The sequence below is a fragment of the Astatotilapia calliptera genome, chromosome 12 (genome assembly GCF_900246225.1).
Source record: "Astatotilapia calliptera chromosome 12, fAstCal1.2, whole genome shotgun sequence".
Classification (NCBI taxonomy): domain Eukaryota; kingdom Metazoa; phylum Chordata; class Actinopteri; order Cichliformes; family Cichlidae; genus Astatotilapia; species Astatotilapia calliptera.
Genome location: NC_039313.1, coordinates 22,872,125 through 22,891,742, shown reverse-complemented (window position 1 = coordinate 22,891,742; position 19,618 = coordinate 22,872,125). Strand labels below are relative to the sequence as shown.

The 19,618-nt window shown below is 40.6% G+C and overlaps 3 protein-coding genes across 4 annotated transcripts in view; all 3 read right to left on the bottom strand.

The window, feature by feature from the left end:
- bin3 (bridging integrator 3) overlaps window positions 1–519 on the bottom strand; it is a 32,907-nt gene extending 32,388 nt beyond the window's left edge. The window contains exon 1 of the mRNA XM_026188735.1: window positions 349–519. Within this exon, the coding sequence (XP_026044520.1) occupies window positions 349–356 (8 nt within the window). The 5' untranslated portion in view covers window positions 357–519. The remainder of the gene's footprint in view (window positions 1–348) is intronic.
- Window positions 520–4,317: 3,798 nt separating this feature from the next.
- Window positions 4,318–9,701, bottom strand: egr3 (early growth response 3). Its single transcript, XM_026188734.1, has 2 exons — window positions 9,071–9,701; window positions 4,318–6,324 (listed from the first exon to the last, which is right to left on the bottom strand). The coding sequence occupies exons 1-2, from the start codon at window positions 9,222–9,224 to the stop codon at window positions 5,246–5,248; spliced, it is 1,233 nt and encodes a 410-aa protein (XP_026044519.1). The 5' UTR covers window positions 9,225–9,701; the 3' UTR covers window positions 4,318–5,245.
- A 4,762-nt stretch (window positions 9,702–14,463) lies between these two features.
- The window catches only part of pebp4 (phosphatidylethanolamine binding protein 4), a 53,311-nt gene continuing 48,156 nt past the window's right edge, over window positions 14,464–19,618 (bottom strand). For both annotated transcript variants that reach the window (XM_026186665.1, XM_026186666.1), the window contains one exon: window positions 14,464–15,791. In XM_026186665.1, the coding sequence (XP_026042450.1) occupies window positions 15,700–15,791 (92 nt within the window). In that variant the 3' untranslated portion in view covers window positions 14,464–15,699. The remainder of the gene's footprint in view (window positions 15,792–19,618) is intronic.

Sequence of the window (19,618 nt, the reverse complement as noted above, 5' to 3'; positions counted from 1 at the left end):
TTTAGAGCAACTAGGCGAACTAACAGCTAGCTAACATATACTGTACAAGTAGCTCGTAAACGACTTTGTCGATCCTGTGCCAACTGTGTGTAACAACTACAGCCTTGCGACCACGTTTTACAGAAAGAGTTTTGGGGCAACCTAGTCTTACGGAAAGGTTACTAGAAGACGTTTTTATTCGTGAAACACTTGGTTTGACACGCTAAAGCTAACTCTAGTTACACTATAGGTGCCTGTGAGCGCTTCCAGATTATAGCCCGAGCCCGGTCGACAAGTCAGTCCTAAATTAACTTGAATGGATCGTTTACAGTTATATTTTATTCATAACAATGTAGTCAGGGTACATACCAGCTCATTTTGAGTGAACTTTTACTCCGGTTTCATTGGGTAGTTTTACTATCTTCCGAGTATTACTCCTTTCTACCAGTCAGCAGTCGAGCTCAAAACAGGAAGTCCGGAGCTTAGCCGCGTCTGCTTCCTCTAAGGAAGTTTTGTGGGACACGAACACAGCAGCGACAGGAAAAAAGTCACTTGGAAGCACATGTAATGTAATATCAGACTGAAACGTCGCCTTTTTGTTCTTTTGACACCCGAGTAAACTGAAGGCAAGTTATATTTTTCTTTATTCAAGTACTTATACATAGAAATAACAAAACAATTGCATTACAACAAACTGAAGTGCCAGGTAAACAGGGGAGCACACCTCCCCATCACAAGGATATAGTAAAATTCATTTCAATATTCAGCTCATCATAAAAGGACCTTATTATAAGGTAATAAAAACATGAAATAGGCTAAAGACATCCACAACATTTTAAACAAGACCCCTTGTTTTTCTTGAACAAAAAAAAAGAAAAAAAGAAAAAGCCAACAGAACAGTTATCCCAGTGTGTGTTTCCAATTGTCTGTCTTGCATTGTTGTAAGGTTTATCCCATTTCACCCAATGAGACTTTTTATTTTCATGCATAATAAAGAAATGAGCGCCACCCACTACAGCGTCTGAGGGTAGCACTTTGGAACATTTCCGTGCACATGCAAACATGAGGATACTTGTAATGAAAGGAAACACAACACAACAGAAAACAGGGAGTATTGACTCCATCTGAACACCAGTGTCACTGCCGAAGACCACAAAATCCCTGAAGCCACCCTGTAGTCCATAAGATGACGTGAGTTACCTATAATATCTACACATTATTGAGATCTCTTCAAACATCTTTTTTTTGTTTGTTTTTTTTTTCTTTTCTTTAAAAAAAAATCCTACAGTTATTAAATGTCATGAATGAGCCCAAACCTAGGGATTTGCCCTAGGCCAACTTTACGGAGACCAAATCAAACAGTTGCACACAAACATTAGCACAAGGCTGCCTTCAGTTGCAAGCAGAGGGAGGTCACATTTATGATTTGTTGCTCCTGCGGAGTTCTCATCATGTATTGTTTTTGATCAGCCAACCCTGCAACCCAGTTTGGCACAAAGATGGCCGCTGATATTGGCTCAAGTCCAATACGGAGCATGGGATGAAGCAAATTCCAATTTCAGAGCTTTCAGCTGCCCACTATTGGACAATAGCCCGTAAAAAAAAGAAAGAAAGAAAGAAAAAATGATTGGAAAAGCATTATTAAAGGTGGTGGGTTTGTTTCTGAGTTTAACAGTCGATTGATGTATGTCTGTACCATTCACACCTTACTCAGATGGTTGTTCAGAAGAACATGGAGCAGGCTCTATTGTTCAGCCGCTATATTACATTAAGGGAGTGGGATGATAGTGGTGGTGGGGGGTTACTCATTTTTTTAGCCACAAAACAATAAATGACAGAAACAGTGAGACTGATAAATATTACGTTTGTAGCTGTAATTAAATGGCTTCATGGAGACGCCTTAGTCTACATCAATCTTTAACAGAAAGCAACATAACACAGTTTGTCTCTTGGAGGAGAGCATAACTTTGGGTCAAATCAATTCAAAATAATCCACAGTCTAACATCAAATGAATCTAGATGAGCATCAGTGATAAAACATTTTGGTTCATGTGCCGTATATATATTCTTATGTGCTGACTCCACGAGGATGTATGTGACAATACAACCTACGTTAGACGCAGTCGCTCAAACTCCAATGCAATGTGTGAAAATGAGTCGTTGTTACAAAGCCAATAATGTGGCAATACAGATAAGGAGGGGGTTACATAATGTGTCAGTCTGCAAAAGTAAAATGTATTCAGGACTTTGTTTGTTTGTGACATTATATTAGATCACAAAAGAAATCTTTAGATGATGTCCATCCATGCGGTAGAATCATTTATCTCTCTGTGATACAAAACCATTGAATTGCAGTTAGATGGCACAGGGCTGTGTTAACTTTTAGACTATCTCAAAAAGTGCAAGGAGGTCTGTTCATGTAACCACGTCGATGAGCTGAGAAAAGGCTCTCTGAGGCCAAATTAATTGGAAAATAAGTGGACACTTGCCAGGAAGCTCTGCAATGAAAACTGTAACAGGAAAGGGAAAGTATGGACTTTGGAAGCTCATTTCTGTGTGCACTGTGCTCTCTGTGGCATTGCTTTTCTGAACTTTACTGTTGGCCTTTACATTTGTCTCTTCATATTCTCTTTCAGCCTGATTGCTGTGTTTGCTGACCATTTAAATGTTTATTTCTTTTTTTTCCCAGCTGCTAACGTTGTTCATATAAATTCTCCGCCTCACATAAAGCGTACTCATTATCAGCCAGAGTGCACAGCTAATAATTCGAAATGTTGTCAAGGTGAATAACAGGAAGCATGTTTCTTTTAAAAAGAGGACCGGTGTTTGAGAAATGATATAAAATCTGAATTATGCTATCACATGGACAAGGTTATTACTGCACAAATATTTCTTTAACTCTTGTTTTGTTTGCTGAATCCATTACTGATATGTTTGATATCTGGTCTTTTTTGCTAGCCTCAACAATAATTTATTTATTCCTTAGTCTTATTTTTCTTTTTAACATGTTTCATTGGCTTTGCCCCAAAGTACAATACATTTATCGTACTGGATAAAAACGTCATATTGGTATGTCAGTTAGGATGTTTTGCATTTGCACCACATAACCATAACACAGCCTTGGAGGGGGGAAAACCCTTCTTGCTTTCCATGAGTAAAGCAAAGCACTATTATCAAATGTGGTTATTGTTATGATATCAGTCAATATCACTATAACACAGAAAATATTACAAAATATTTCCTTAAACCATAAAAGGTGTTTCCTTCTGTAAGCACAAATCTAAGCAATTTAACTAAAGAGTCATTTGTGAAAATGATCAGCATTGCACTGTAATAAACTTCAAAAATTAAAAAAAAGATCCAATCATTCGGGCGAACATCTATCTTAGAGCAACCAGTGCCTTTTTTTATTTTAAATACAGTGGGGAAGATGTGCTAATTAAAATAACCGATATTGCTATAATGGAGATACACAATATGTAAAAAAAAGAAAAGAAATCTTGTCATTTATTCAGAGAACACATTAGTGCTTCCTTAAACCAGTTTCCACTTTAAAGCATACACATGGTGCAGATGCTATTATTCTTTTTTTTAATGGGAGATAGCACACCATATTTGGCACTACTGTAGTGCTCCAAAAAAAGTTGTTTGTTTTTTTTTTGCAATCACCTATGACAACAAAATATTCTGTATTATAACTACATTACTAAAAGCTTTAAGACACATTCTGCACAAGCATTCAGTCAACTGAAAATTCTTGTTTATGCAGACATTTGTATTTACATAGTGTGCATGAAGGCATGCACATAAATTTTATGCACGATTTAATACTGAATTATGGTGCATTTGACATTTGAGTACAAAAAGTGAAACTTCTACTGTAGCTACCTGCATACATATTTGTATTCTGTACAACAACAACAACAACAAAAAAACACAACAAAAAAAAAATCCAACATGTTAGTTTACAGCTCAGTCTCTCTGTATTAAAAAAAGATGTAAACATGGATTTGGATGTTTCTCTTTTCCTCTTATGGGATACTGCTCCTCATTCGATGACTTAAAACCAAGCAGTTTAGTCCTTTTACTCCAAGAATCACACAGAAGTGGCCCCTGTCATTTTTTACCCTTATTTAGCTTTGCTTTCATATACTGCTGGTTTGCAACCCAGTGCTTATTTAAACAGTTCAATTCGTCTAACTGTGCTCTTAGTTAATTTGATTTATGGGTTGGTGGCATTTGTCATGACTATATTGCATATAATTGCAGAACTCAAGAAAACTGAGAAATGAACAGTATTGGTGAGCTTTTTCTAAAAAAAAAAAAAAAAAAAGGAAAAAGAAAGCAACAGAAATTATATCTGGTAACGCCACATGAAGCTACCATATAAAAAGGCAACCCAAAAAAAACAACCAAACCAGTGTATCACAGTGACTACAAATAAATAAGTATTGGCAAAGGCATCGATTGCTGCAGGCGTGTGTGTACATGTAACAGGACAAGACATCGGTTTTGCTTTGTGTGACCCAGTCAAGTCGTTCTCTAGATCTGACTCATTTGTGCAGGTAAATCTAAATCTGGTGTGTGGTTAATGAATCTGAGCTTTGCTTTAACTCAACGTTTGTGCTAAGCTGATACCACTGCTATGTTTTGGCAAATGTCAGGCACAGTAAAAAGAACAAGGTTGGCTGCATCATCACAATACATTTGGCACATTCCTTTGAGAAAACAACATTCAAAAAGAGGTGGAAAAAAAACAACCCCAGAACACAACAAAAAGACAGTCAAGTGCCACTAATAAGGTTTCCATGAAGGTACACAAATGTAACCAATTGCACTTTTAAACAGCCTACTAAAATTAATGCATACATCCCCAGACCACTCGTTCCTCATCTCCCTCATAATTCTGTCTGTTTCGACCCTTATCCTGGATTCTGGCTTCCTTCCAATTTAGAAAATTTCATTCAAATTTACAAAAGTGTATCCACTCCAAAACCTATAGATACACACGGTGCCCTTTCTTTGTGTTGGCACTGTGTTACAGTAGCTGAGGCTCTGAGTTGCTTGAAAGAGAAGGGCGTAGCAGCCTTTCCCCTCTTACTTAATCTAAAGGCATCCATCTCAAAAATAGAAGGAACTGAAAAGAGCAGGGGTGTAAAAGAGAGGAAAAGAGTCACCTATTTATCTCATAGCAGACGTGATCCCTTCTTCCTACGTCTCTTTATTGTGTGTGGTGAGGGTCCAGTCCAAGTGCACGTAGTGATGGTCATGACGTTCCCACAGTTGGCCCCCCGCAGGAGCTGGGTGGCGAGCTGTGGCTCCCAGCTGCCCCACTGCTCTTGTCAGCTGGCTTCTTGTCCTTCTGTTTCAGGTGCACCTTTGCGTGTCTCTTTCGCTCGTCGCTTCTGGCAAACTTGCGTCCACAGAACTCACAGGAGAAGGGTTTCTCACCCGTGTGCGTGCGAATGTGTGTGGTCAGATGGTCGCTCCTGCTGAAGGAGCGCATGCATATTCGGCACTGGAAGGGTTTGTGACCCGTGTGGATGCGGAGGTGACGCGTGAGCTCGTCTGAGCGCGAGAAGCGTCTGTCACAGTTCTCTGCCGGACAGGCGTGCGGCCGCTCGTGGACCGGGGTTTTGCTGGGACGGTTGGGGTACTTCCGTGGTCGGATGGGTTTTAGGGTGAGTGTCTGTGGTGGGGGGTGGTGCTGAGGTGGGTGCTGCTGCCCGCCGATGAAACCTGGGTGAATTTGCTGCTTGTCTTTGAATGCTCTGATGGTCTCCAGAGGCGTGATGGGTGGAGGGTTGACTCGGATGGGGTCCATGGTCTGAAAGGGCTTGTGCTCCATCACGCCGACCTCCCCTTGATGGTGGAAAAGGTTGTAGTCGGGGATCATGGAGAAAAGACTGCCATCCATGGAGGCTTTTGATGTGGAGTGATAGTCATTGCCAGGGTAGGCTAGAGGGGTGCTGGTGGCAGGGCTGTGGTGAAAGGAGACCTGATCCTGGTACAGGTCACCACAGGTGGAATAAGCAGGCAGTGGTGGACCATATACCTGCTCCATGTCTGACGTCTGTCCGCCCATGCTTGCTGCGGAGGATGATGTTTGTGTCGTTACTGTGCCGGGTGATGGAGAAACACCGAGGATCCCCGCACTCACAAGACTGATGATATTGTTATCAGAGCACCAGCCAGAGCCACCAATGCCACCTGAAGGAGGAGTGTCAAAGGCAAACTTCCCCAAGTAGGTGACAGTCTGCCCGCTGCGGTTGGACTGGAAGCTGGATCCATACTGAATCTCCGAGGTTGCTTTCTCGCTTCCCATGCCCAGATCCATGATATTATCTAGATGAAAGCAAATAAAAACACACATGAATAAATCATCAACGTGATGGCTCATATGTGAATTTGAAATGTAATCATTTCATAAGAAAAGCCCAAGAAAGTAATAACATGGCGTACTCTCTGGAGAAAAAAACAAAAACAAAACTTGGCTACATGAACTTTAAGCAGCAGTCCTCAAGGTTTGTCCGGAATTCAGATGTTATGCATACCTGTGCAACAGACAACAAATGATGAAAAATGAAAGAAGTCCCATAGAGTTCATAAAGAAATGTGAACGCTGTCGGACCTGTAAGTTAAGTGACTGACTGCTGCATCTGAGAGAAGGGTGTCTCTCTCTCGCTCCTCTCTCTCTCAGATCCCACAAGCTCTCATAAATCAAGACCTAAACACCCCCTTTGATCCAGTCATTGTGTCCCTCAGGAGGACAGCCAAACTGAATGGCAAGATTTGATTTCTTTACAGCAGGGAGGATTATAAAGGCAGACGCCACATCCATCATGCTCAAGGATTCAAAACACATACGCAACAAAGAACATCTGGGAGGAATTTTACGTGTTTCCTACCCCATTTCACAAAATTTCCTTGATATTTTCTATCGCTCACACTTCAACCAAGAACAAACAGTCTCTCGTGCACATTTGACTTTGTCATAAGATGCCTTAAAACCCACCAAATACAGATGTACTTAATGGGTGACATATACATGTGCTGGTTATATACTCAAAAAATTAAATATGAGACTTTCTTTTTTTTTTTTTTTTTTTTTTTTTGTAAATTGGAATGCTCTCTTCGCCAGCAGTTAAAAAAGACGTCTCTTTTCATTTATATTTTCCTTCCCAGTAATTACAGCCTGCTGGAATTTGGCTGAAAAGAAAAAATTCTGTGCATTGTGCACCATACCATTTAACACATGGAGACTTGGAGCAAGCTATATTTTTCTATGACATTTATAAAACAAGTCTCAGTTTATGTTTATTATTATTATTATTATTATTATTATTATTATTATTATTATTATTATTATTATTATTATTCTTATTGTTATTATTATTATCTAATAATCTAAATCTTTTGGAGGTATTTTGTGTAATATGATATTTTAATGGAATGAGGGACATTAATTAAAATCACCACTCTTTTATTATAGGTCAGATTTGAAGAGCATAGCACACACCTGCTCCACCTGTAAAATCACAGCATAATACGTTCAAATTGTACTTTTTAAAAATTTTGTATTTTACCCCAAATAATAAAGAAACAGGAGGACAAAAACAGACGGACCTATTGTAAATATATGGCTTACAGTTTACTGAGAGAATTTCAGCAAGGGGAGAGGTTTAAAGTAGCAACACACACTCCTGTAACCCGCAACATCTTTTTTTTCCTTATTAAGTTTCATTCATTTTTTTAAACGTCCCAACCAAGGTCTCAAAATATATTCTACTGCCGAGTCAAAACAAAATGATAATAATAATAATAATAATAATAATAATAATATGGCACACGTATGTCATAAACTTGTATTTATTCCAAATTTTTTAAAAAAACCCAAAAATGTCACGTGTAACACCTGGCGCTTGGATAATTCAAAGGCACACCTCTGAGATAATTGAGGGGGAAATATTTCAGTTTAAAATGAATCTAAAGATCTGCTTTAATCTGTGAACAAAACACCTGAAGAGGAAATAAAAAGAAAAGAGGGTCGTGCATGAAGTTGTGCACAGAGCAGGTAAATCACAGTTACTAAATTAAAGGAAACGTGAAGTTAAATATTTGATATATTTTCGTGGATCACTGACCCATCATCTCAGAGGGTTAAAGCTGTACAGCGAGGGATTGATTTAATGCCAATCCACGACACTGAGCCGAACAACAAGTCGACTTTAGGTAGGCGTCTGAATTAAATATAAATATGTTAGCCCGATTTGGACTACGCGATAAATCAGTTAATATATCCGGCCTTGCCACTCACTGAATATAAGCAGGTTCAGGGGCCTGACGTCTAAACGTGTTTCATATAGGGGGGAAAGCGGCCACACACGCCTACTAAAATCTGACATGCTAATAGAGTTGTGAATGAGAGTCATTGTCTAAAGTAGTTGACCCATCTTTGCGGGATATTAGATGAACAAATCGGTGACAGTGGAGTTTGACCACATAGGCCTAATTAAACACATTTTCCCTCACCGTAAAGATCTCAGATTCAGCCACGGAGCCCTGCGCGTTTTTTTTTTTAATGGACTTTGCGCAAATTAGCCGTTTTCCACTCACACAACCTTTCACATCCAGACATTTACTCAAACGCGCTTCAGCTTTGTTGAATTAAAGCCACTTTAAGCTACGCGTCGCTACTTAAATGAAACACGTGAGCCGATGTTTTAAAAGTTTTTTCTACGCGTGAGTAGGCAGCAGTTGGCTTTTTCGGGCTGAAATCCTGGCATCTCGGCTGTACGGACAATGGAATTATGATAACGACAGCAGTAAAAACACACACGATCAACTGAGTGGCATTTTTTGCGTAGTCTGTCTAATGTAAAGAGGGCGATGTTCACCTGAACCCTCTCAAAAAAAACAAGAAAAGAAAAAAGTCCAGGTTAGAATTGAGCCTTTGTGCGCAACAGCCTAAGCGCAAACAGGTGCTCCAAAGCCCCGAGACAACTGTTGCCGTCCGCGCGCATCGCAGTTTGAGCCACTTTTCTTAAAACACACACACACTCTCTCTCTCAAAAGTAGATCAAGGTCTTACCTGTGTTCATCTGTGAATAGTGATTAATGGATTCCGTACTGGTGAAAATATTCATAGACGTCGGGATGTCCTCTTCTGGGTAGAGACTGTCAGGGATCGTGTTTATTAAACTGCTCATGGTAAGAGGGATCTTGTCCGCTAGTTTCCCTGTCATAGCAGTTATATTCAGTCCGACATTTATAAAGGGCAACGCGCAGGTATCCCAGACAGTTACAGAAAAAGAAAAAAACACCGGGTGTTCTCAAAGTGGAAAACACAGGTGTGGATCGGGCGTGAAAAAAAGAGAGAGGAGCAGGAATGAATCCTGTTGCTGTAGCTATCCAAGTATCCCGCGGAGGATGAGCAGCGCCGGTTATCTCCCCCTGTGTGATCACAGGCTATTGTTGTTATTAATCTGATCACTGTGGAAGCTGATGGGCTGCTTGTGGGGGAATTTGAAGTCTGTGAATCAATGGAGGAGGTGGTGGTGTTGGTTGCACAAGAGCAGCTCTACTTGCTCTATTGGAGCTGGATAGGGGACTCCAGTCTGCCCGTATTAAATAGGGGGATGGAACATTTGTGTGACGTAGATGACCATATATGGACATGGGCGCCTAGCGCCAGGCTCTCCACGCGTCAGTCGGTGGAAACTACAGTGGAGGCAAAAAGGCTCCGACAGACAGATAGCTGCAAAGTTTACAAAATCCACATGCCACATCCAGCTGCGTCCTTCTTCAGGAAGACCCGCGGCTCTCATGTGTTCCCGTCCTTGTGGAAACATTGCAATGATTCAGCAGCACTTATCTTTATTGTCAGTCCTCATGTGCATTTATCAGGCACACAGCCGGCTAGTTATGCATGTGTGTGTGTGTGTGTGAGACAGTAACAGAGTGTGTTGTGGCGTTGGGGATTGTTGCTGAGACAGTACACTGCTTACTATCACAAGTTGTTTCTTAACATTCTGCCCAAACTAACCAAATAGTGAATTTTTTTTTGTTGACTTTACTCCCAGGCCTGTTTTTTTCCCTTTCAAAGCTAAAGCCACAAACTTGAATATTGAAAGTGTAAGTGCTCTTCATTGTCACACACACAAACACACTTTGTACCTTCCTACATGCTCGTTGCAGAACACTGACTCCTTTTCATGCAGCATCATTGTCGCAGAAATGCAGTAAATGGCGAAGTTAATCGTTTGTAAATATTGCAAGGGCTTTGCAAATCCACAGGCTTGCTTAGACTTGGAGCCCCAGTGACCGCTTAAGTGGAAACTCCAAATAAGGCAGTGTCCGGCCCCGCCCCTAAATGTCTGTATTTGGACATGTGAGTTCCGGGTGGTAGTAGTGGAAAAGTGATCGGAAGCCACAGACGTTTAAAGAGATGACAGTGGACAAAGCGTCATGGCTCGCTTTTCACCAACTTGTGAAAAAAAAACAGAAAAAAACCCCAACTTCTTTTTTATTTTATTTTTAAATACACCCATGTAATTTGGTTTATTACACTAAAAGTTAAAAACAAAGAGAGAAAAGATAATAAAAAATAAAAAGCTTTGGAGTCACCATCCACTCACGATCTTTGAATGGTTTCACTCCTAATTAATGATTTTAAGAAAGGTTTCTTTAAATCGATTTTCCATTGCTGCTGCTGTGTCAATGTAAGCCACGCAGGCCTGTGCAACATTCTCAGAAAATACTGAATGAAATGTCAGAGCTTGAATATTTCAGACCTGAGAAATTAATAGTACCTCAATGAACCAGAAGTGTAAACAGTGTGGGAGAATTAGTCTGAATCATGCTCAGTGTTTAGGGGGCTTATACAAACAGATCAGCCAGTGATCTCGTATGTCTCATTACTGAGTCCTCCATGTGCTCGTGTCTGCGTTTTATGAGTGTCAGTCATACCAGTGGGCTGTCCCCCTCAGGGTGTCTTCACTCCGCTCTTGTAGGATACCTTAAATCGGTTAAGCAGACAGCAGTTATCCCGGTAAACTTGATTCGAATTGCAACATTCTTATAACAGGCTGAATATAGATTTTCTGTTTTGGCTTCATCACGTCATACTGATTCATTCCCTCGGCTTGCTCACTGTATCAACTTTTTTTACACTGGCCCAGGTCAAAGGGCATCGCGAGTTAAATTTGTCTTGATTCTGTTTGCCAGGGGTGAAAGTAAAAGTTGCAGAACATCAATTTGCCTTTTAAACATTATCAGAAGGTTTTCTATTAAGTTTTGTATTTTAGTAGCAGGAAAACCTGATAGGATGAGATTATTCATAATAATGTTTCTAAAATCACTATTTATCATCTTATATTACTGTCATCTTGCAAAAATGCATGAGTTCATCAATGCAGTGATCCATGGAAAAAGGCTTCCTCAACTGTTATGTCTATAGATGCAAATCAATCAGAATCCCATCGGCATGACTGAGGACCTTCTGTACTGCAGTGTATCTCGCCAAAGGGAAGTGCCGGGTGGTGGCTCTGTGGTTGGAAAGTTGAACAGTCGAGCTGGAACACCTACCGTACCTGTTGCTGTTTTATTTCCTCGACTGTGAGCCGGGGCACATGAGGCAGGCCTGCGTTGTTTGTCCATGGCCCTGCGGCGTTAGATCTCTTTGACTGCAGTGTCCGGGCTCTTTTGCATACAGGGATTCCATGGAAGCACATGCTTACTTTAAAGCAGGAAACTTCCCAGTCAGCGTGGATGTGCAGGCAAATAAGTTTTGTTTTTCCAAGCTTCATGGGGATAGCTAAAGTGTTTTTTCCTTACTATTAAAGGAGTTGGAAAGTTACACTGCCTGCAAATTTACATTCTTTATTATTTCCTGTGCTGTTCTTGTGTAACCTGTGGTTACTGCAAGCATCGATGAGGGGGCACAATCATCATGGTGGCTTGAGTTGGGGCATGTCCAAACCTGAAAACAGCGTACGGCATTTTACTATGGGTTTCCGGCAGAGTGACATTTTTCTGTGATGATTTGTAATACTGAGGAACAGTGCTAATAAGTCCCTTTTCACTCCATAATGTAATAATAGAACAGAAGTGCCGCCCTATTATTAACCACTCCTCTCGGTTGAAACTTTAGTTAACACGCCAGATTATTCAGTCCTCCATTTTTTAAGCTTTTGCAACCAGCTAAACACAATCATGATCATGCTTTTGCAAAGAAATAAAAGAGTGTCCCATGTTTGCTGCGTGAAACAACTGGTAAGATATGATCTCACTTCCTGTTTGTAAGTTTCAGTGCCAATTCTGACAGGTTATTGATTACTTTAAAGTTAACTTCATCCACCAATTTCTTAACTTTTTAAAATTGGGCATATGGTTTATTAATTTACATCATAGTCACACTAGTACATCATCCAATTGAGAAGAATTTGCAACAAACAACCCAGAGACCTGACAGAAAATAAGGGACATGCAGCTGACATTATATGCCTAAAACCTCTCCTCTTTTCAAATTGAATGAAGTACAAAATAAAGATGGTGTTATATTCAACAATATGTTGAACTAGTGCTTGAGTCCATAAACTCATCAGGCCATTTTTTACTGGGATCACAATCAAGCCAAAAGGATTGTTTTTACCCGAGACATCTATGCGTGTTTTTGAAGGGATGCCAAATGCTATCAGTTTTTCTGTAAAGCAAATTTACCTTGCCTATGGGTATAATAACGTTACCTTGACTATGCAGCTGGGCTCATTTTAGCCGCCAGCTGAAGTGGTTTTGCTTTTCTGAAACGTATCTGTATCTGAATATCCTTCAGATACAGTCTGTAGTATAAAGGTGCCTCCAACTTCAAACTATTGGAGATAACAGTGTATACCAAGTTTCAGACATTTAACATGGTAAAAAGGATCAAGATATTATCCCCTATCTATGTAAAATTTTAAATTTGGCACAAAGGACAGTGGAAGAAGTGTAATCAAGTTAGAGAGAAATATTCTTCCTATGCAGATTTAAGGCTCGTCTCCTTAGTGTGCCTTATTATTGTTTTCCAGGCAGCAGATGAGGATAGCCCAGTAAGAACAAACTCTACCTTCCCCCCTGATACTATCATTGTCCAATTACTACCTGATATTCCGAAGGGTCCTTTTAAAACAGTCCTTTTATTGATGCTAACTTTATCCTGCACACATACCTGTAAAATTAAAGTACATTAAGGAATCACCTGCTTTTAACCTCATAACTTCTCTTGTACTGTAGATCCAGTTGTAGAGAAGATTTTCCAGTAATTATAGAGTTGCCGGCGTGATCCACAAGCCAGTGTACTTGAATTGAACCCGAGGCTGTTTCGTATGGTATGCCAGTAACTCGGGACTTGTGTGTGAATGAGAAACACATCGTAAATGGCTTTGTAAAACCACTAAGGTTAATGGTCTAATGGTTACACTCTGTACAGTTTGAGGGGAGAATGTAAAATATAATACATAAGCTTTTAGCTTTATTTTTAAGACATGCATCCATAAAGGTATTTAAGTTATCTCCCTATTGAGTCTGCCATTTGTAGTAGAGCTTCACTAATATGGATACCAATGTGCATTTAGAAAGCAGGGCCAGCACAGATACCTCAGCAAAAAATCTTTAGAGGTCAAGAGGTGTATTTTAAAATTCTGGATTCCTTGTTGTTGAATGTAAACAAGTGTTCAATAGTGCCTAAAAACCTGGATAATCACGTGAACTTTTGTTTTTAGAATTGGGACTCAAATTTCCAGGTGGGCTAAAACACACACTGAGATTCATATAAAGACAATGCCACTCTGTCGAGGTTAAACGCACAGAAACACGTGTGCAAAATGGTGAGCGGATCATGCCGTCGAGTTCACTTTGCCACTGCTCACAGTAAGTGATGAAGTTCAGTGAAATAAATCTACTTCTGCAGCGAAGAGAAAAGAAGAATGGAGACTCCAAGTAAACATGCATATTAGATCACTCAGCGGTGGTTAGGCAATTGAATTGATTATACAAATTCCTTTTAATTAATCTAAGTTTGAATAAATTAAAAAAATATTAAATGCCTTTCCCATATCATCAGGGGATGTGAGAAGCTTTTTCAGAGAAGTGCAATATACTGTGCAGCGATGAACTACAGCTGTCAGTTTTTCTTAATCATAATATTTCAACTCTCCTGACATTCGGAGTAAAAATAAACACATTCAAGGAAGCTGAGTGGCAAAACCCAGCTGTTTTGGCAGGATATCTCCAAGATATAAAGCAGGGAAAAAAATGCACAGTGTATTTGGAAGTACAAATCTTGGCATTTCAGTGGTGTACTGATGGATTCAAGTAGGTGGTTTTTTGGAAGAATGCTCTCCCACTTGGCATGCTTCACAATGAGTGTGGAATTATACTCGACTTGCCAATTGTTAAAAATGTGATTTCATAAGTCAAATAAGATGGGTAAATCAAGGTCAAGAGTAATTTTCAAACCGACAGATACTTAACATTTATTCAAAAGCAATGGATTCACTGACAAACTGTGTGCTTATGGTTGTTTTTGTTTGTTGACTTGGCTGCTTTGAATGCTAAGTCGGGGAGGCAAACAAAGCAAACGCAGGACAAGTTGATCAATGATCTCCCAGAGTTCACGGAGGGGCCGCGTAAGGGTTTTAACCAAGGCTGGCTTAACCACCAAAGGAACAAAAACCTCCATTACCTACTCCCGCCTAGCCCACCGATGAGACACCAAATTAAGGTCAATGAAACCACCAACTAGAGATTGATCATCAGGACATCAAAGTCACTGATGTAAATCCAGCCTTTTTCAGACATCTGGGGTATTGATACAAGCCTCTCCCAGAGGAGAGTTGCTGGTTAGAAACCGATATTCCTCATGGCGTGGGGGGTGGGGGGTCCTCTGACCCACCTTCTACAAAGACCTGCGAGGTCTGAAAAGTATCTCATCGCGAAAGGGTTGAAAAGTTTATCCGCATCATCCTCTACAGACTTGCCAGGTGAGGCTCTTACGCAACTGTGCAAAGTTCAAACTGGGTTTGCTGTCCCAAAGTTACACTCAAGGACACGTTTAGATCACAGCAGCCTTTACTTCAGATAAATCAATCAAGCGCATGAAAGCAGCTCATTGTTTCCAGTGGTCAATGGAAATATGATAAACAATTACACAAACAGTAAGTTCCTTTCACTTGGAGCATGACAGGCCCTGTGGCTCCTCCCCTGCCCTGTCACTAGAGTATTTTGGTTCAAGTTCCACTGCGGCATCCGGCTGTGTTGCGGTCTCGGTTTCACCTCCCACTTCCTTTTTTTGGCCCTGACGTGTTTCCGCCCCTGAATTAGAATCAACTCTTTCCACACAGAGTTGTGATATCAGGCCGTCTTCCTTCTCTTGTCGACAGTGTTCGGAAACTAATAAGAAACCCCCTGGTAAAGCTAAATTCTACCTCCCAAATCCTTTGCTCCGTACCACGTGACAAGAGATACGGGCCGAGATCAAAACCCTAAGCAGCTGGTGTAACACAAAGAGGAAATCTCGCTCTCTAACGTAATGATAAGATAAAGGCAAAGAGGGCTCGCTTGTGCAAGCTTGAAGAATGTATGCTGTTTAGTAATTGCTGATAGAGTAAAAGTGAGGAGAAATCTTTCATATTTGTCTACTGACAGATTCTTCTTCTTCCATTTCAGGCATCTGAGCATCCTCTAGTCTTTGTAGTTCTGGGTGAGAAACTGAAGAGTAGCCACGGGCTCTCCCAGATCAAAACTTGTGATGAAGGCTTGAAAATCCCATTTACCTGTGGGAGCGGGGAGACAAACACAAAGATATTTATAAGTATTTACAGACACTTGGAGGGGAAATGTACTCACTTTTCACTCTGATCTGAAACCGTTTTCAGATTGATTTCAATAAATTATTATTATCTGTTAGATAATAAGCAATATTGTATATAAATAAAGTACATTTTAGGCAGAGTCTCCGGTGGATTACAAGAGCATTTCTTATGACCACTTGGTCTGTGTTTAGGGCATCTGAGGCCTAACTGAGCAGCACATGGCTCTGGGATGTGAGTCACTGAGAACAGCACTGCTGAAAATAAAACATGTTGCTGTAATGATGGAGGTGGGAACGCAAGGACGTATTGGCAAGAAGATATGATTCAATCGCCTGGACTGTTTTTTTTCTTCCCTCCCCTTTTAAACAAACACCAGACGGCCATCCGGCTGGTATGACAATATCACTTCTTAGATTTTGACAACCGCTGATTCCCTGCAGCTTCCTCTCCCTTAACACACAAAAAAAGGACGAAAAAAAAAATCACAATTATCATTCCAGGGAAAGAAAACCCTGCATGCTTTCAACTTGCAAACTTCAACAGCAGAACGAATGTCTGTCTATCTGTGTCTTCATATGTTTGGGTGCGCGTAAGACAATGCTTTGCTGCTTTGCTCTGTAATCCAGGGAATCACTGACATCCTGGTATTTCCGTATGCGCAGTAATTACATTAACAGCTGCTCAAGAATAGCGTCGGAAAGTCATCTTTTGAATAGAAAGCCAACTATTGAAATAGTCCAAATCTGTAGAGAGAGTGGCCTCACAGTTTGGGGTCAAATCTGACTATGCCTGGATAGAAAAAAAATATAAAAATTACTGCTTTTGACCTCTCGCTGCAGCTGCTTTACAGGCCCTCACTGTAGCTGTTTTCACCATCAGAGAGCCACATTTGTATCCTCCGGCATTTTTGAATGAGATATGGGAGAAGAAATACGCTTTGCCAGTGCCACAGACATCAAGTGCACTCACCCACCCCCTACCCCATCAATGCAGAAACAAATCAGAAGGGTTCATTTACATGTAGCACAAAATGTCTTGTACATGGTTATAATTTTCACGCTTTTTCCAGCAGACATTACTGCACCTAGCTCCTATCAAATTTTAAAGTCGAGTATATATATTTGATATACGTTTTAATAATTACACAACCGTTTCCCCCGATTCTCACCAATTTGATTTAGCTTTTAAGACTGACACCTCAGAGTGTTCGCAACTTCGGGTCAAGTTCTGAGCTCAGCTGGGGCGGGTGGGGGGAAAATGATGAATAATAACTGGGAGATGAGCAGATGAGTACCCGAATCTTGCCAGGTCCTCTCCTTGAATGAGAGCTGCCTGGAGAAAGGTCTCTGATAATCAAGTGAGGGCAATGGAGTCAAGTGACCTATCTGTATGATAGGGCATGCTTCCAGTGCCCCTTCTGGTCTGTGCTTCAGTCACAGATAATGCACCGCCTCTGCAGATCCCCTGCATGTCCACAACAAGGTCCCTCACACCCTTAGAGACACCACTTAAAAAAAAAAATAAAAAAAAAGGGGTGAGGGGACAGACGGCAGCTATATCCCTATTTTGCCTCAATATAGGGATATAGTTGATGAGTCATGTGGCAGAGTTGAACCTCATGACAGTCATGCTTTAATATTCAAACTTTCACTTACCCTTACTCATAGGGAAAAACCTACCATAATACAAGGAAACATTTCCTCTAATAGAGCATGTCACACTGGCGATTGTTTTATTGTAGCATGATGATCAAACAGAGAGTAGAAACCAGGCGCTGCTTGTAAGGCTTTACCCACATAATCCCATCTAAAGCTGTGCAATCATTGGGCAAAATCCAAAATGAGGCAAATTCAGAATATCTAGTGCTATCACACTGGCTGGTACCCCGCAAACGCCTAGACTCGCAAGTGACCTTAAAATAGGCTGGTGCCTGTTTGTAGTGCCGAGACGCGTTTCCGCCTCTCCCATCTGCGTGTTCATGGAAAGGACAGATAGTGTGGGACCTGAGGGCGATCTTAAAGTCTTCCTGCCTCTCCTTTTGTTTCCACCTTGCTTCCACGTCTGGGCATGGCAGAAAGATCAGGACTGCTGTGAGGTGACACAGAACTGCTACATTTAGTGGTGTGGGCGGTGTCCCTGTTAAACCTCTTACAGTGTCTCAGAAATACTAAAAAAACCCAAGTGATGCTGCTTTGTGGTAGTGTCGAAGGAATCATATCAGGCTAAGAGCTCTTCACGCAGGATTCATAGTTATAACTAAAGCAAAACGCAACCTTAATTTCTTTGTATCTGTCAGAGGTCAGGGGTCGGACACAGAACAGTTCTTCGGGGATGCTTAAACAGGGTCAGTGTGAGTGTGTCGGAGCTTACCGTAAACACAGCAGTAGCTAAAGCGCTTCAATCTTGAGGGGAATTGTTGAATTATAGTTGGCCACTCTGTTTCTCTCTATGCTGGAAATACTGAGTTTCCAATTATATAAAACGGAGAGGAGAGAGCTCATCACACTGGAGAGGCAGGACCGGATAATGACTAGCATTTGCTCGAGAAATGACTCAAAGAATTATTTTTCATAACAGTTTATCGGAATAATCAACTATTCTCGTGAATATATCATCTCTGGAACACCTTCAGGGTGCTTCTTCAAATTTGGCACAAATGTTGACTCATAATTACAATTTGGTCTTTTTGACCTGGCAAAAAAAACAACCAAAACATGTTTTGGCCACAACTGAAGAATTCATAGGATCATTTTGAAAAACTCCCATACAAACCACTAAATGAAAGATCAACTTCGCTGACACATCATATTGATCTGCAACATTTTCCTGGCTGTCCATCAACACCGTAACTCATGAAGATAAGCAGGGATTCTTAGCATATCTCATATTTGGTCAGATGCAGAATTGGTGACACTAATCTTTGCTTCCCACCTTTAAACGCCGCTGCTTCTTTGAGGCAACGTCCATATATGAAACACTGTCAACACAGATTTATTGTTAAATTGTATTTTATTGTTACATTTCATTATTGGATTTTATTCAATTACTCCAAAATCCTCATTACTTTTTTAAAAAAAAGTGTGCAACTCTCATTTTCATTATCAATTGCTGTGTTTTCTTCACTCATCCCAAAGGAAATTATGAGAAGCTGGAAGCAGCAGATATCTTTCTGATTTTTATGAGTTTCTTAATTATCAACTAAGTGACTCATTAACAAATTACTTCACTTATACTTATATTGTGTCAGCTGGAAGTAACCCATTTTAGAAATACTATAAAGATATTTGTGGATAAGGGAAGTTGAGGAAAAGTCAAGACACTTTAACTTTTACTCCGAGCCTGTCAAGACTCTGTAAAAAAAAAAAAAAAAAGACACATAGAAAAAACACAACCAGCCAAAATTCAACACGTTAAAGTGTTCCTTTAAGGCAGCCGACTCCTGGCTGAAACTCAGGCCTGCTGTAGCAACCAAATCCTGGCTCTCTTGACTCCACGCAGCTCTGATTAATGGTAGAGGCTGTGGGTGGGTGGTAGACATGGATCTGCCCATTACCACACTGCAACATTGCAAATGGCTTCAATTACTGTGGAGTGTGCTGAGCTGGCAGTAGGGGCTCTAGGAAGCAAGATAGGCAATGTGTACGATCCAGCAGCTAACGCCACTGTGAGCCATTCATTCGCATGACGTGACTGTCGCCTTCCCAACAATTTATCAGGGACAAAAAAAAAATAATACAGAACACATGGCCAATTTTTTTTTTCATTCTTATCTTCTCTTTTTTACTCAT